Raw genomic sequence first — 16482 nt, forward strand, 5'->3', positions numbered from 1 at the left:
TTGTCCAAATGAAAAGAAAAAAGTCAGGCACTGCCGTCTTGACTGTGATCAGGATAAACAGCAAGTCTTTGTGCTCCCTCTCTTCCCTATAATAAAACAATGCTGCAATTAACCTAATTGTGTTCTGAGAGTAACAGTCTAATGAGATGCTACCTCAAAGCTGCTTTAATCTAATGGGTCTGTAATCGAGTTCTGAAGAGCCTGCTGGTCGTGTGTGAAGAGGGAATCCCAGCAGAATTCAACAGAATGAGTCTTTTTTTTCTTGTTTTTTAACTTGTATCCAATCATGTATATGGTACTGTATGAGCTTGGGTGCAGGCTGTTGTACCAAAAATGCAAATGCCTTTTCTTTTAATAGGAACGAACTTCTCCTTGACATTTTTCTTTTTTTCTTCTAAGACAAACTGCCTTCTTTTCATGGTGTAAACTTTGTAGTTCATACACACTCTGGTTCCCATTCATCAGTTGGACAGCGTCGACAGAATGGAAGGAACACATACAATAGAAATATTTTTAGCCTTGTGGCTGCATTGACAAACGTAAATAGCCGTTTCTATATTTGCTTGATACAAACTTTCTGGCTTTTACTAGTATTGATGCAAAAGGAATAAGGAATGTGGTTCAGAATATGAGTTAGAAACTCAGATTTGATTAAATTTTTCTTGAGTTTTTGACTGCTTGCTTCACTAGTATGAATTTTCCTTACTCCATCTATGATTTAACAATACTTTTAATGGTTTCTTTAAATCCAATTATGATTGATTACTATAACTCAATTTTCAGTAACGGTAATAAACTTTTATGAGTGTTACTTTAAAGTGCATAGACAATAAGATTTTCCTGGACTGATACTGTCTTTCTTGAACCTTTTTGTTCGATTTAGAAAGCTGCTCTGCTCAAAAAATTGATGTTATTACCTAGATTAGATTGAAGCTCACATGTAGGTGATTGGTACAGAAATCACCTAATATTAAAATGCAGTCATTTCTAATTAAAATCAAGCCAGCAGTCGGTGTGGTTTCAAATAACTATTGCCTTGAATGGCAACCTTCTGTATTTCCAGAAGCTGCCGTGGCTATATGGTAATGGAGCTGCCATTTAACATTTCAGAATTAATAAAGCTGTGCATGTCTAATTCCTGGTAATATTTCACAGAACGTCAGAGGAGGAAAACATTCAAATCCAGTAACTGCAGGAAGCCTTTGTTTGCGTCTGTGACCCAAGTGCCTGGTGTAACATCCCTGAGCTGCAGCCCTGCGCCTTCCTGGGGACAGCTCAGAGATGCCCACAGGGCAGGTTCAGGACCCACCCGAGTTAGGTGAGCTCCACGCTTCCAGCTTTCTGATGTCTGTTCTCCTCTCTCCCCCGTGTGAACCCCTAGTTCTCGTTCTATGGGAACCTGTCTCCACGGCGCTCACTGTACCGCACCCTCTCGGACGAGAGCATCTGCAGCCATCGCAGGGGCTCTTCCTTTGGCAGCTCCCGCAGTTCCATCCTTGACCAGGCACTGCCCAACGATATCCTGTTCAGCACCACCCCTCCCTACCACAGCACATTGCCACCCCGGACCCAGCCTGTGCCCAGTGTGGGGAGCCTACGCAGTGAGTGCCCGGGGCGGACCGCGCCAGCCTCGCGGGCTCTCTGGGGTGGGTCTCTTACAGAGGCTGGGGGGACTTGCTTATTCTTTAATCTATATATATCATTTGGTTGGGTGTTTGGGTTTTTTTAGTAATTTTTAAAGGTGTAAAGACCCTGATGCTGGGAAAGATTGAGGGCAGGAGGAGAAGGGGACGACAGAGAATGAGATGGTTGGATGGCATCACCAACTCAATGGACATGGGTTTGGGTGGACTCTGGGAGTTGGTGATGGACAGGGAGGCCTGGCGTGCTGCAGTCCATGGGGTTGCAAAGAGTCAGAAACGATTGAGTGACTGAACTGAACTGAACTGAAAGGTGATAAAGCCCCAAAGTGGACTTTTTTCAAAAGTTAAGCACTACTGCCAATTTTGCAGAAAATTGAAAATCCCACATTAAACATTTTTATCAAGGCAAAAACTAACCTCTCTACTATAACTGGGCTATTATGTCTATAAAGAAAAAAATGTCTAAAACTCGATTTTATAAAGAAAAAATGGTGGCATGGGGCAGATTTCCTGGTGGTCAGCATGCAGGGATGAAGGTTGATTTCCTCACCTTCTGTGTCTGCTGCTTCCTAATCTTTGAGACCTGCTAATGGTGATGGTGAAGGTGGCGCCGGGGCATCAGGATGCATGGGCCCAAGCCCCACCACTTAGATTCTCTGTTTCCAGTTCACTCTTTATATATTAGCCACAGTTGACTAGATACTTTCTAAATGATTTTCCTTCAGATCCTAAAATCTTTCCTTTTTATGTAGTGTTAGTTCCTTATTAACATGTCAGTGTTGAAGGGTGATTTTTTTTTTAACATTAGTTAGCTTTATTTTCTTTGTTCATAGTTAATTTCTGTTGTACAGAAAGAATGAGGATCTAATCAAATATATCTGTCATCAGGGGTTTTTTGGTTGTTTTTTGAATTTCATCATAGAAAGCATTATCTTTAGAATCCTTTAGAACCAATTTGAACTTCATATGTAAATCCCAGGCTAAATGACATAAAAGCTCTAATAATCTTTCTAATGTTTAACATAATTAGGAATGAACCTGGTCTCATAAAATTCTTAATCTATTTCTTTAAGTAACATAATATCCTGCTTGTTACGAAAAGTCCTTTTGCCCAAACTGGAGAAACCTTTATACTCTTTCTTGATAAGGATATGAAGGTCAGACAGACATATTCTAATACCCTAATATTTCTGCAAATGTGTGTCCTTTTTTGTAAATAGATGACTTTAATGGCCTCTTGAAAGCTCTCCTGAAACCAGTGAAACTATTTTCTTGCAAATGTTATATCTTCCACTTAAAATGCTTGTGGTGTGATGGTGAAATCTACAGAATAAATGTTAATATAGTTCTCACATTCTTACATTCATTTGCTTCCACGTGGAGAACGCACAATTGGCCCTTAAACATCACAGATTTGAACTGCAGGCATCCACTTACACACAAATTTTTTTCCAGTGTAAATATCACAGTCGTGTATGCTCCACGGTTGGTGGAATCAGAGGATGTGGCACCTCAGATATGGGAGCCAACTATACAGTTATACACAGATTTTCTATTGCATGGGAAGTCCACACACCTAACCACCACATTGCTCAAGGGTCAACTGTATATGCTCTTTTTTGTTTAACTTTTTTTCTTAATGAACATTACTTACTTAGAGCCATCTTAGTGTCACAGCAAAAGTGAGCAGAAGGCACATAGATTCCCACATACACACCCCCGTCCCCACAGGCACAGTCTCCCCATTATCAACACCGCTCATCGTGGGGGTGCGTTACGGAATATTGACACATCCTCATTACCCATAGTGCATAGTTTTCGTTAGGGTTCACTCTTGTCGTTCATTCCATGAGTTTGAACAAATGCATGACGACACGTATCTTCCATTATGGTTCTATACAGGATACTTTCATCTCCCTAAAATTCCTTTGTGCTCGCCCTGTTCATCCCTGTCTCCTAACTTCTGGTAATCTCCATAGTTGTATCCTTTCCAGATTGTCGTATAGTTGGGATCATGCAGGAGGTAGCCTTTCCAGATTGGCTTCTTTAGCATCTCACTTAGTAAAATGCACCCAGTGTTCCTCCATGGCTTTCCACGGCCTGATAGCTCACTTCCGTTTAGTGCTGACTACTGTTCTATTATCTAGATATGCCGATTTATCTCTCTACTTACCTCCTACAGAACTGTATTCTTTTTTTACTATGTTCAAAGGCACAGTTGAAAACAGGCAGGAGAGACTGTTCGCTATGCAAGTTTAAAACTGCCTGACTTGAATTCATTGTCTACTCCCCTAGGAAAAGCAGTGAGAATGGCCCTTGCTGTTTGCTCTTCTCAAGGGAAATCTTATCTGGCCGTGTTGTTGTTGTTTTTTAGTCGCTAAGTTGAGTTCAACTCTTTGTGACCCCATGGACGAGAGCCCGCCAGGCTCCTCTGTCCATGGGGTTTCCCAGGCAAGCATACTGGAATGGGTAGCCATTTCCTTCTCGAGGGTATCTTCCAGATCCAGAGATCTAACCCATGTCTCCTGCATTGGCGGGCAGCTTCTTTACCATTGAACCATCAGGGCATGTGATTCCTCCAGTTTCTAAACTTAGCAACCTACTCAGAAAAATATTCTGTCAGTTTGATGGATAGAATGACAAAATGTCAGTAAGGTAGCTGGGAGTAATTTGAATTAGTTTGTCTTCCCCCCAAAATTTGGGACTCTCTCCTCCCTTCCCACCAAGAGACGCAGCTCTAAGGACCTGGTCGTCCTTGGGAAGATGCTCACCCCTGGGGTCTCTGACTCTCACTGGTTACTGCAGTGTGGGATGACCTGTGTGGTTATCTCTGTTGTGTCTACTCAAGGCAGATGTCCATCATCCTTTGCCTTCTGTGATTTCTAATCACTCAGCGGAGCCCCAGTAAGCAGATCTGTCTCTGAGAATAGTTCCAACAGGCTGACCCTGGAACACACTAGAGAGTGGACACATGAAATCTTGTGCCCAGCAGACGTCTTGAGCGAGAAATGAGGACTACTTGGGGTTGCCTAGGTGTTTCACTTAGCTTCATGTCTTGGACTGGAAGTTAGGTTAGTGCTGCCAAAGCGGGTAGCACCAGATATTTAAATAGCAACAGAGGTGGAACTAGAATATGCAGAAGGCATGTGTATTCTCCTGAAGTTTCACCATCATTATTCCTGCAAGCATCTGACCTTCTGCTCACAGACTCATTTGGATCTGGTTCCTAATTTGGACCAAGGACAGTGCGAGGAAGGGTTGGCAAGCCTATCTTTTCACGGTGAATCTCGTGAGACCTCATCACTGCCCCTTTTCTCCATGTAATTACCAGTCACAGGCTTCTCCTTCTGATAGCTTTAGCTTCTCCATGTCTCAAAATTGGGCCTGTCTCAGAATCTTTCTTCTCCTGAGACCAGAATCTTAATCCAGCCTTGGGAGACAGATGACACTTAATAGGCACATTTTAGGTGTGATTCATGTCACAATTCATATATATTTCCTAGGTCGGGGAGGACCCTGAATGTGCTGCATCGTTCTGTCTTCAACTTGGAGGTACAAAAAAATGACTTGCTCGAACAATTGAAAAAAATCTGAGATGTTTCTGCATTACATTTAGGGCCTTTGTTTCCATCACTGGTTTCAGAGTAAAATTCCTTTAGTGGGCCAGGTAGAAAAAAAAGTGGGAGATTTTGACACACAGTTCACAGGTCCCCAAACCAAAGATACCGAAAGGTGCTCATAGCATCTTTCTCCTCCGAGACCACGTGGTCACCTGGCTTCACTCAGCGCAGTCCCAAGCGTTGGCAGGTTTAGAGCATGTTTAAAGAGAACTCATGATTTTTTTATGGAATATATAAAACCCTCCAGGGAATGGTAGCAATCTTCATAGATAGGTAGACAAATAAGAATTCTTAAATTTTGGAAAATAAAAAGAGTATTAGGTTCTGTGTGTTCCCACATCCTCTAGTTGTGACACCTAAGCGCCTCACAAAGGATGATCCTTGAAGTTTAAAAGGCCTGAGGAAGATTTAACACAAGTAAAAGAAATCAGTAATTTGCTTCTAATTTAGCAGCCACTCAAGATGCCGTAGACCCCAGCAGGAGACTCGGTGTGTGTGGGCTTTCGCTCGCCCCACAGACAGTGTCCACAGACATTAAAGGCAGGGTGTTCTCTGACCCCATGGGGCATTTGTTTCTCTATTTTAAATGTTCTCAGTCTCCCCTGTAATGAAGAGCCCTCGGTTTCTGGAGAGTAATTGTGAAACCACAGCTGTTTGACCACCAGGAAATGCTGTCAGGAAGGCTCCTCAGCATTTATAACAGCAGCAGTAAAGTCAGATTTAATAGATGGTCCCCGAGATTTCAGGGTCTGGATGAACAAACAGGAAGCCACACGATCAATGTCCAGGCCAGAGAGTGGAGGCTCAGGCAGTGCTGCCTGCACTTCAGCCGTCTTTCGGAAATCATGACTGCCTTCGTGGGTCGGCCAGAAGAGCAGCAGGGACTCCAGAGTAGCACTGGCTTGAGAGAACTGGCCCAGAAGTAGCAGGCTTTGGCACCTAAGTCATGTCTCGTCCTCCCCACCTGGAAAGCTCAGGGAACAACCTGTGATACCTGCTGTGGTTCACCGAGCGCTGGGGCTAGCTCCTGCATGTACTTCCCCAGACTGCAGAGCAGCAGCTGCACGACTCATCTGCTCCTTGATGGCTCCTCAAGGGCAGAACCCGCATCTTGCGGATATTCCATCCCTGGGTGCTGGTGATAGGGTACCTGCTGGGACCTGGAATACAGCAGGTGCAGAGTAAACATCACTGGGGTGAGCCTAATGTCAGTTACAAATATTGTAAAGAACTTTTGGGGGTTTGAAGCCTTACCCAATTATATGATTTTCCAAGCATTAGAAAAAAATAGGTATTTTTTAAAATTGTTTTATATTTATTTTTATTTATTTTTTACAGTAGGTCCTTGTTGATTATTTTAAATACACCAATGTGTACGGTGCTTTTCAGACTTCCCTGGTGGCTCAGTGATAAAGAATCCGCCTGCCAATGCAGGAGACAGAGAGATGTGGGTTCGATCTCTGGGTAAGAAGATCCCCTGGAGGAGGGGCATAGCAACCCACTCCAATATTCTTGCCTGGAGAATCCCATGGACCGAGGAGCCTGGCAGGCTACAGTCCATAGGATCACAAAGAGTTGGATGCTACCGAAGCAACTTAGCATGCGCACATCCCTTCTTTCCTGGTTCTCCGTCAGAGTTGGAGGAGGTTCAAAGGATGTCCTGGCTTTGCCTGTTGCTGTGACGAGCCCTGCTGTGGGATTGTGGGGCCCACTCACCCACACTTCACTCACTCTGGGCAGAAGCTTCTGACCACAAGCTTCAGATCTGTGCCGCATAAAATCAGAGCCTAATCTTTAGCCCAGGACAACCAGGTCTCCTTTGTCAGTTACCCCGTTGGGCTTTTGGGAAAGATGCTCTTTGAGCCCACAGAGCGATAGGAACAGGACGAGGGTATGATGGACTCTAGCCCAGCACTGCTCTCTCCCTGTGTTTGCCCCTTTTTCTGTCTCTGCTATTTTTTCCTTTCTACCTGGCTCTAATTAGAACAGCAGTCCCCAGCCTTAATGGCACCAGGGACTGGTTTCGTGGAAGACAGTTTTTCCACAGACCAGTGGCGGGGGTTTGGGTGGATGGTTTCAGCATGGTTCAAGCACGTTACATGTCCTGTGCACTGTATTTCTATTATTGTTACATCAGCTCCACCTCAGGTCACCAGGCATTCGATCCTGAAGGTCGGGGACCCCTGGGTGAGAGCCGGTCGGCATCGTCTGGTGGCCCCGAGGAGAAAGCACACAGAGTATACTGGGTCTGATTTTAGGCTCTAAGATGCTAAACGCTCAGGTGAAGGACTATTTCTTTACAAAGGCAAAGAAGATCCTCAGCTTGACATTTCTTAGCAAAACGTGACCAAGAGAGTATACTTTCTGTAGAAATGTTCATTCACCTGAATAATTTTTCACTCCCTGATGTTTTCCTCTCCAGTGAGGGAAGGAGAGGCAGCGGGTGAGGGGGTGCCTCATGCACGTTGGGTTCCAGCCAGCCCTGGGGCACCCTTCCCAGAGCTGCCACATGCATGTAAATAAATAAATATATATATATATATATATATCCATGACACACTCAGCTGCAGGGAAATCAGTTGCGAGAGTAATTGCCACCAGGTCAAATAATTTTTTTACACTTGGTGCAGAAAACCTATTTCAGCTGCTGTCTCTAGATAAAGGAAGTGATTGGCAAATGACTGAAGGTCCCCAGGCTTCCTGATCTTTCTCCCTGGGGGGTTGAACCTTAAACTCTGGGTAAAGATGGGACCTGGGTGGAGTCAGTCCATCCTCTGCCCTGTGGTGCCTCCATGGGTTCAGAGGGGCCATCAGGAGAGGAGCAGACAAGGACAGAGAACCTCATGCACAGAACATGCTGAAAGGGTTGTTAGTGTAAAGCACGAGCAAGTGGAGGGGAGGGTGGCAGGAGTGACCTTGATAAAGTACCTGTCACTGGGTTCCCTGCAAAATGGACTGGGCAGGGCTTCCCTAGCGGTCCAGTGGTTGAGCCTTCACCTTTCAATCCAGAGGGTGTGGGTTCTGTCCCTGTTTGGGGAGCAAAGATCCCACATGCCTCACAGCCAAAAAACCAAAACATGCCACAGAAGCAATATTGTAACAAACTGAATAAAGACTTTTAAAAAATGGCCCACATCAAAAAAATCTTTAAAAGTAATAAGTGGAGGGGATGATGGTTTCACATCTGAGTGGGGTGGTATTAAGAGCAGAGTGGCTCCATTGTTAACTGCAGCTGCTGGAGTTAGGCTAAGAGCTCATGTGGAAGGTGCTGGAGAGGGAGTGTTCATGTCTTTCAAGGGCAAATCCCAGGCTCCCTCCATCCTGGTCCAGATGCCAGCACTTCACAGCCACCCCATAGGATGTGGGAGCTGAAATTACAGGTGCACTTGGTTAATTACGGCCCCTCCATAACTTAATTGCAGGCTCAGACAGCCAGGTGGTCATTATTTTGATTGGTCTAATTAGTCAGATGTGTCCGTGAGCAGCTGTGTGCCATGGTTCTGGGCAGGTCCAGAAGAGGCGTGTTAGAGGAGCTCTAGCCTTCAGGAAGCGTGTCTGCAGATGCATAATGACTTCTTAACAGCCAGTATTACTGGTGACGTAAGTGCTTCACGTCCTGTGATGAGAGTTCAGGAGAAGTGTACAGGGTGTCTTTGTACAGAAGACTAGCAAATACTCAGTGCAGGATAGGGAGCGGGTTCTGGTTTAGCCACTGATCAGACCATCTCATTGAGTCACAAGCGAAATTCAATCACCACTTTTATACATAGCGAAATGTACAAGAGAGATTGTACCAAACCATTTTTACGGTAGAGGCTTGCAATACTCTTCCCATGGGGAAGTCATCCCGAGGAAAACAGGACGTGATCTTCAGGGTGGTCAGACCCAGGTAATGTCCTTCAGAGGAGCCCACCCAGGAGGAGCTCACCTCTGCTTTTCTGGTTTGTGGGAACCTCAGCCCTGATCTTGCACCAGCCCCTGCCTATTGGCGACCCCTAAGTGAGCCTGGCAGTTGTGGCTCTTTCACAAACAGCGGTGGGATGTGTGTTTCTTACCTGGGACAAGAACCCCCCTGGGCCCTTCTGAAGGCCCAGCCAGTACCCACACTGCTATCTGACTGACGCTCTGGGTTTTTTCCTGTCTAGATGAGTTCTGGTTCTCCGATGGGTCCTTATCGGATAAGTCCAAGTGCGCAGATCCTGGCCTGATGCCCCTCCCAGACACGGCCACAGGGTTAGATTGGACCCACCTCGTGGATGCTGCCCGGGCATTTGAAGGTAAAGATATTCAGCCTCCAGGGCTAGGGATGGCAATGCAGGGGTCTTCTGGGTTAGCCTTTGGATGCTCTGCACATCTTCCAGGAGGGAAACGAGGGGGTGGCTTGGGCTGAGACTCGGGGCATTTCCTTAGGGAGACCCAGGCATGTGGTGAAGTGAGCCCTAGGCAAAGGGACCCCAAACCTGCCAGGTCAGGTACCAGCTGTGGTCTGGCATGAGCCACTTTTCCTTTTCCACCTGTTTTTCATACGTGAAATGTCAAGGTGATGACCTAGGACGCAGACTGTATGTTTCCGCCCAGCTTGATGAGGTGAGACAGGATGGGAAGGCCCTGCAGAGGTCCGGGCTGCCCAGTTTAGCAGGACAGGTGCAGGCCTGGGAGTCCAGTGGCTCAGAGTCCATGCAGATTCTGATGGGGCCTCCTTGACCCAGAGAGTCTCTCCCTGTCTGGCCCTGACTTCCCCCTCTAACCCTGTGGTTGGGGACAGTCCTGAGCTGGCTGATCTCTGGGGCCCTCCAACTGCCTCACTGCCTCCCACCATCTCTGGTGAATATTTCAGTGAACTTCAGAGGGGAAGCTGCTCCATAGCAAGCACGTTTTCTCCAACCTAAAGATAAAGGGGCCACAGACAGGGGGCATGCCTGTCTCCCAGGCATCCTCAGGACCTTGCTTGTGGACCCAGGGGCCCCCAGTGACAGGGTTCCTGACTTTCTTCCATTTGCTGCCAGACTCTTTCCATGACTACAGCCTTGGCTCCTGGGTAACAAGCAGGATCTGCAGAGGGCAGACCATTCTGGGGCCCTGTCTGAGGATCTCCCGTGTATCTGAGTTATAGCAATGGTGTTCACTGCCACCACCCCCCACCCCCATAGAGGGGCAAGGCCGCCTGATCAGCTCTTCTCACCCCCACCCTTTCGCTGCCTGCTCGGGTAGTCAGTCCTCATCACCTGTGATGTGCAGGCTTCAGGAAAGGAATCCACATTCTTTTCCCAGGAGGGACAGGTACACTTTGCAGTCAGACTGCTTCCGGTGGAGTCTGCTGCCCTGACTGCCTCTCTTAACAAGCTGCCCCGCTAGTCAGTTTCACTCATCAGCTGGGATCAGTGCCTCTGGTCCTAAGCACCTTTTAGGGTGGGGTCTAAGGAGAAAGTGAGTTAGTCTGGGCTCTGGGACATTTAGCTGTGATAGATGAGAGGGGGAAACTTAGAAAGAAATTCCTGCAAAACACATGGGCTGTTCCTGCTCCCTTGATGGGGAGAGGACAACTGTTTTGGACCTGCCAAGTACTAATGGAGTTTGCATTTGGATTTACAAAGTAGTTGTTCCGTGTGAAAACTTGAGAATGCTCCTGTCTGCTTGGTAACGCAGCCTTCATTTCTTTCAACCAGAATTTGGTCAGAGTGGGCTATGAAAGCTCTAGTGATTTCTCAGGCTCCCAAGACTAGCCTGGTGTGACAGAGCCCCAGAGGCATGCCAGGTCTCACCTCTGTCCAGAGCAGCCTAGACAGGAGGGAGCTGCATTTTCTCTAGCATATCCTCTGTACGCTCTTGTCTCACTGCCCACTGAGAATCTAAGAACTTCTATTCTGTCTTCTCTGTTCCCCCACCGCATAAATATTTGCATAGTACCTACCACTCCCTTCTGCATTATTCATATCTCTGTCACTTCTTATTGAGTGATGAGTTTCTTAAGGGAAAACTGTTTCTTAAATTTATCTTATCTTTATTTATCAAGCGCACAGCAAGGTAACCAGATGAGGAGAGCTAGTACAGAGCAGCCAGTAGGTGTAAGATGCACAAGCTCCCTGCACCTTTGAGCTGCTGCAGCTCACGGCATAGATTTTAACCTCTGAGATCCTTTTGCATTTTGTATTCATTATTCTGATTTACAGCAGTATGTGTTTGGGAATATATGGGAATCCCTTGTGGCTCAGCAGTAAAGAATACACCTGCCAATGCAGAAGATGCAGATTCGATTTCTGAGTCAGAAAGATCCCCTGGAGAAGGAAATGGCAACCCACTCCAGTATTCTTGCCTGGAGAATTCCATGGACAGAGGAGCCTGGCGGGCTAAAGTCCAAGGGGTTGCAAGAGTTGGACACATGGACACAGCTTAGCGACTAAACCATGACGACCATATATATATACTTCATGTCGGTCTCCACCGTCATTTGTCTCTTTGCTTGGTTCCCTTCTACCTCTGCAGAATAAAATCACTGCTATGAAGTGGGACTTTCCGGGGAGCTGGTCTGTGGGTGGGAGGTCCAGATAGCACAGTGGCACAGACAGCAGTGGCTGGATTATCCATCCATGGACTGTGATTGTAATTGCAGCCCTACTGATGGGCTGCGGGCCTTTGGACAAGTGAGCTCTGTGCTTTATTGCAACACTGAAGGTTGATCTCCAGTCCTCTGAGGTACACACTTGTGCTGGGCTTCAGCCTGCTCATCTATGAAATGAAAACCTTTCCAGAGACCTGGCAAGCTCCTCTCAGCCCTACCCTCACATTTCTTTCATCAGGGTGTTTGTGAGCTGATGTTCGAGGCCAGCTGGGCATTGGCACTGTCAGACAAGGGAGGAAAAAGCAGGGACATCCCAGCTAGCCAGTGACTCAGGGCAGGGGTGCCTAAGTTGAACAGATAGAACATGAGATTCTCTTTGCTAGGGGAGCGGACTTTGGTTCCCTGCCCTTTCTAAACTTTCCAAACAACATTCTACAGAAAATATGGAGGGAGTTGAGGTCATGTTTAAAAGTTCCAGTCACTTTTCAGTGCCAATCCATAGGGCAGTATGCCATCTTGAGACAATAGTCAGTTCAGGAAGATTCAAAAATCTGCAACTCCAGACCTTTGGCTAATCAGATTCTTTAGTATCAGCGTCAGCTCCACTGTGATGTAAATGGACACGGTGGTGACCAGATGCGATCCATCCCCTTGACCACTTTTTTTCTATTAATTAGTTTTATTGAAGCATAGTTGATTTAGAATGTATTAATTTCTGCTATATAGCAAAGTGGTTCGGTTATATGCATATACACACATGCTGTCTCATATTCCTTCTCTCCATTGTGGTTTATAGTTCTCTGCTCTGTACAGCAGGGCCTTGTGTTTTATCCGTCCTATATATAATATAGTTTGCATCTGCTGACCCCAGCCTCCCAGTCCAGCCCTCCCCTGACCTTCCCCCCACCTTGGCAATTCCTAGTCTGTTCTCTATGTCTGTGAGTCTGTTTCTATTTCATAGATAAGTTCCTTTTGTCATATTTTAGGTTCCACATATAAGTGATACCATATATTTGTCTTTCCCATTCTGACTTACTTTACTTAGTATGATAGTCTCTAGGTGCATCTGCGTTGCGGCACATGGCATTACTTCCTTCTCTTTTATGGCTGAATAGTGTTCCATTGTATGTATGTACCATATCTGCTTTATCCATTCATCTGTTGATGGATATTTAGGTTGTTTCCATCTCAGTTGTCATGAATAGTGCTGATGTGAGCATAGGCATCCCTCAGCACTTTAAAAAGAAAGGTCTTTACCAGGATGACCAGTTGCCCTGCTTGTGACTTTATCTTTCTGTACCAATTCTCAAAGCTATTCCTGAGCTAGACTCAACATCATGAAGAAAAGATAGTCCAGAAAGCTCCCATGTGCCTATTTAATCATTACAGAGTAATCAAGGCAGCTTAAGATGCCTTACTGAAGTCAGACCCCTCTGGAAAAAGTCTGGGCCCACATATGATTAGTCAGCACGTTTAAAGACAGGCTTTAAAAAATAGAATGTATCTGTTGGGTTGAGATACCATGAGCCTTATATCATGCCATACTGTCATTTATCCCTAGCAGGCATGACTCTTCCCTGCTGTTCTGCCTCATTTATGTCCCATGCCTTTATCTAAGAGCTAAAATTGACGCTGGACACACGGGTTTAAGAATTTGGTTTTACTATCCTGTGCCGATTCCTATTTCCTCTGGTGTTTTAAGTGAGAACTAACATAAGTGAACATTGTCTACAAGTAGTGCAGACGTGGGCTTCCCTGGTAGCTCAGCTGGCAAAGAATCCACCTGCAGTGCAGGAGACCCTGGTTCGATCCTGGGTTAGGAAGATCCCCTGGAGAAGGAATAGGCTACCTACGCCAGTGTTCATGGGCTTCCCTGGTGGTTCAGATGGTAAAGAATCTGCCTGTAATGCGGGAAACCTGGGTTCAGTCCCTGGGTTGGGAAGATACCCTGGAAGAAGGCATGACAACCCACTCCAGTATTCTTTCCTAGAGAATCCCCATGGACAGAAGAACCTGGCGAGCTACAGTCCATGGGGTCACAAAGAATCAGACATGACTGAGTGACTAAGCATAGCACAGCACAGTGCAGAAGAACCTATACATTGGCCTGATCCAATCTGTTGTGACCTTATTGGTTGGAATTGGAATTGCACCATTTTGTAGATAAAAGGAAACTAAGTATATTCCTGAACTTCTCAGTTTTCAAAATAGTGTTGAAAAATTGCCTTTTTTTTTTTTTTAACGCAGTTAAAAGGGACTAAAACAGTCTTTCAAAAGAGGCATCTAAAGCGTTCCTAATTTTGTATATGGGCTTGGGTTTTGTAACCAAGGGAAAAGCTCCTATCAAATATGAAAAAAAAAGAATACAGCAGCATTACCAAATTAATCAGCCCCCCAAATTAAGCAGTCTTGATTGCTTAAACATGTTTGAGCTCTCCAGGTACACAGTGTACTCTTGGGGTACACAGAAGGTATCATTCACAGTGTTGTAAGAATACAAGATTCTCCAATGCTAAGATTCAGTGCTATGCTATCCTGAGCATAGCATTCCCCAGGGGTCACTAAGAGAAGGCACCTTTCCCCACACTGCCTCCACAGGCATGAAATGGGAATTAAATCAGAAAATAGGAGCAAAACATAAACCAAAAACTTTAACATTTCAGACAGTTCTAAATATTAGTCTAGTGATAATTTTGCCTCCCAGGTGGCTTAGCAGGTAAAGAATCTACCCACAGTGCAGGAGATGCAGGAGACGTGGGTTCAGTCCCTGGGTTGGGAAGATCCCCTGGAGAAGGGAATGGCAACCCACTCCAGTATTCTTGCCTGGAGAACCCCATGGACAGAGGAGCCTGGCAGGCTACAGTTCATAGGGTTGCAGAGAGTTGGACATGACTGAAGCAAGGAAGAATTAAGGACTATGATAAGAGCATCTTTTTCTTTTCTAGTAAGTGAAGATGAAGAAGAGGTTACCTAGAAAAGTCTTTGGACTACAGCAGGGAGTAGGCCTTAAACAAAAAGACTGCTTCAGAAACTTATATTTAAATGGAAAAACAAAGTGAAAATTAAGTAACTGTACTTTAAAAACATTCTACAAAGGTTGTGAAAGAAAACAAAAAAAAAAAGTAAAGAAAGAAATCAAATGATTTTCTTAAAAAACTTGCAATTGTAATTTCTGTGCAATTTGTAAATTTAATTAATGATCATTTTTTCTTTGAATATTGGTAAGCCAATATAAATTGGTTCAGAAAATGAACACACAAGTGAACAAAATTAGAAATGAGGAAGGAAATTAATATTAAATAGATGAGAGATGATAGCATGATTAAGGAATGTCACTTTATTCCTATGTTGGGATAAATCTGATGAATAAGATAATTGGATATTTCCTGCAAGAAAATGGGGAGAGGGGACGGGAAGAGCATGAGAAACAGTAAGTAGAAGTCAGAGTGTGGAGGCATTGAAAAAATTAAGCAAGAATATTTACAAATCCCAAATATCACCCAAAACTAAAGTTTACAGTTCATTACTTTCAAAGTTTCAAAGAGCGATAATGCCCTTGCATAAATTTTTCTTGAAATGTATTAGCAGCCTCATTGCATAATAGGATTCTTTCCTCATAGCACATAGAAAAGAAAAATTGTAAGACAATCTTAGTCATTAATGTTGATGTGAGACAGCTTAGATGAAGCTCAGTCATAAATTGAAAAGATATTCATTGGTATTAGCAAGAAGTTAGCTGGTTTAATAAAAGAAAACCTTTAATCATAATAAGTTATAATAGATGAAGTCATTAAAAGTTGTCATATCAATTTCTCAGAAAGGGTATGTATAATAGAATTAAGACCTATTTCTAATAAAAATTAAGAATTGAGAGATACCTTCAAACCCTAACAAAGAATATCAACTTTATTCCATAATACTTTTAAAAGTTCAAGTGTAGTTGATTTACAATGTTATGTTACTTTCAGCTGTACAACAAAGTGATTCATATATATGTATTATATATACAAACGTGTATAAATATTTTTTTCTTTTTCATACTCCTTTCCCTTATATAATATTATAGATGTTGAATATAGTTATATGATATTATACCAAATAACACTTAGTGGAAAAAAACTTTTTTTAATGTTGAAAGTGTATCACTCAAGTCTAGAGACTAAACAAGGATATCCTCAAAGATCATGTCCTTTAATTTTGTTCTGGAATCCAGTATTCAAAAGAGTAAATTTTGAAAGTAAGGAAATATTTGTGGATATAATTCTACATCTAGAAAATATAAATCAAAAAGAAATTATTTGATATTATAAAGTAGGTATTCTAAAGTATAGTTCATATTTTTATAATGCATATTTTTCAAAGCATTGTTAGCCTTTTCAGTTGTCTATTTCTGTATAACAACCCACCCTAAAATCTATGGCTAAAGACTATAGTTTGTCATGTCTCATGATTCCATGGGTTGGCCAGGCTCAGCTGAGTGGTTCTTCTGTTCCCTGTGTTTTCAGTTGATGTCAGTCATGCAGCTGTATTCAGCCGGAGCCCAACTGGGTCTGGAGCATTAAGGTGACTTCTCCTATATGCCTGTACCTGGAACACTGGGATCTGGCTGGAGTCTTGTCTCCAGCAAAGTAATTGTACTTCTTCACATGTGACTTAAGGA

The 16482-nt window shown here is 44.2% G+C and overlaps 1 protein-coding gene across 15 annotated transcripts in view; it reads left to right on the forward strand.

Moving 5' to 3' along the window:
* SIPA1L2 (signal induced proliferation associated 1 like 2) overlaps positions 1-16482 on the forward strand; it is a 249055-nt gene that overhangs the window by 220783 nt on the left and 11790 nt on the right. For 9 of the 15 annotated variants that reach the window (XM_086381084.1, XM_086381087.1, XM_086381083.1 and 6 more), the window contains 2 exons: positions 1382-1646; positions 9409-9540. In XM_086381084.1, the coding sequence (XP_086237210.1) occupies positions 1382-1646; positions 9409-9540 (397 nt within the window). The remainder of the gene's footprint in view (positions 1-1381; positions 1647-9408; positions 9541-16482) is intronic. The other 6 variants (XM_086381090.1, XM_086381092.1, XM_086381096.1 and 3 more) reach the window with 2 other exon arrangements.

Source organism: Bos grunniens, chromosome 28 (genome assembly GCF_055505025.1).
Source record: "Bos grunniens cultivar Pamir isolate PY7600 chromosome 28, Bosgru_T2T1.0, whole genome shotgun sequence".
NCBI classification, from domain to species: Eukaryota; Metazoa; Chordata; class Mammalia; order Artiodactyla; family Bovidae; genus Bos; species Bos grunniens.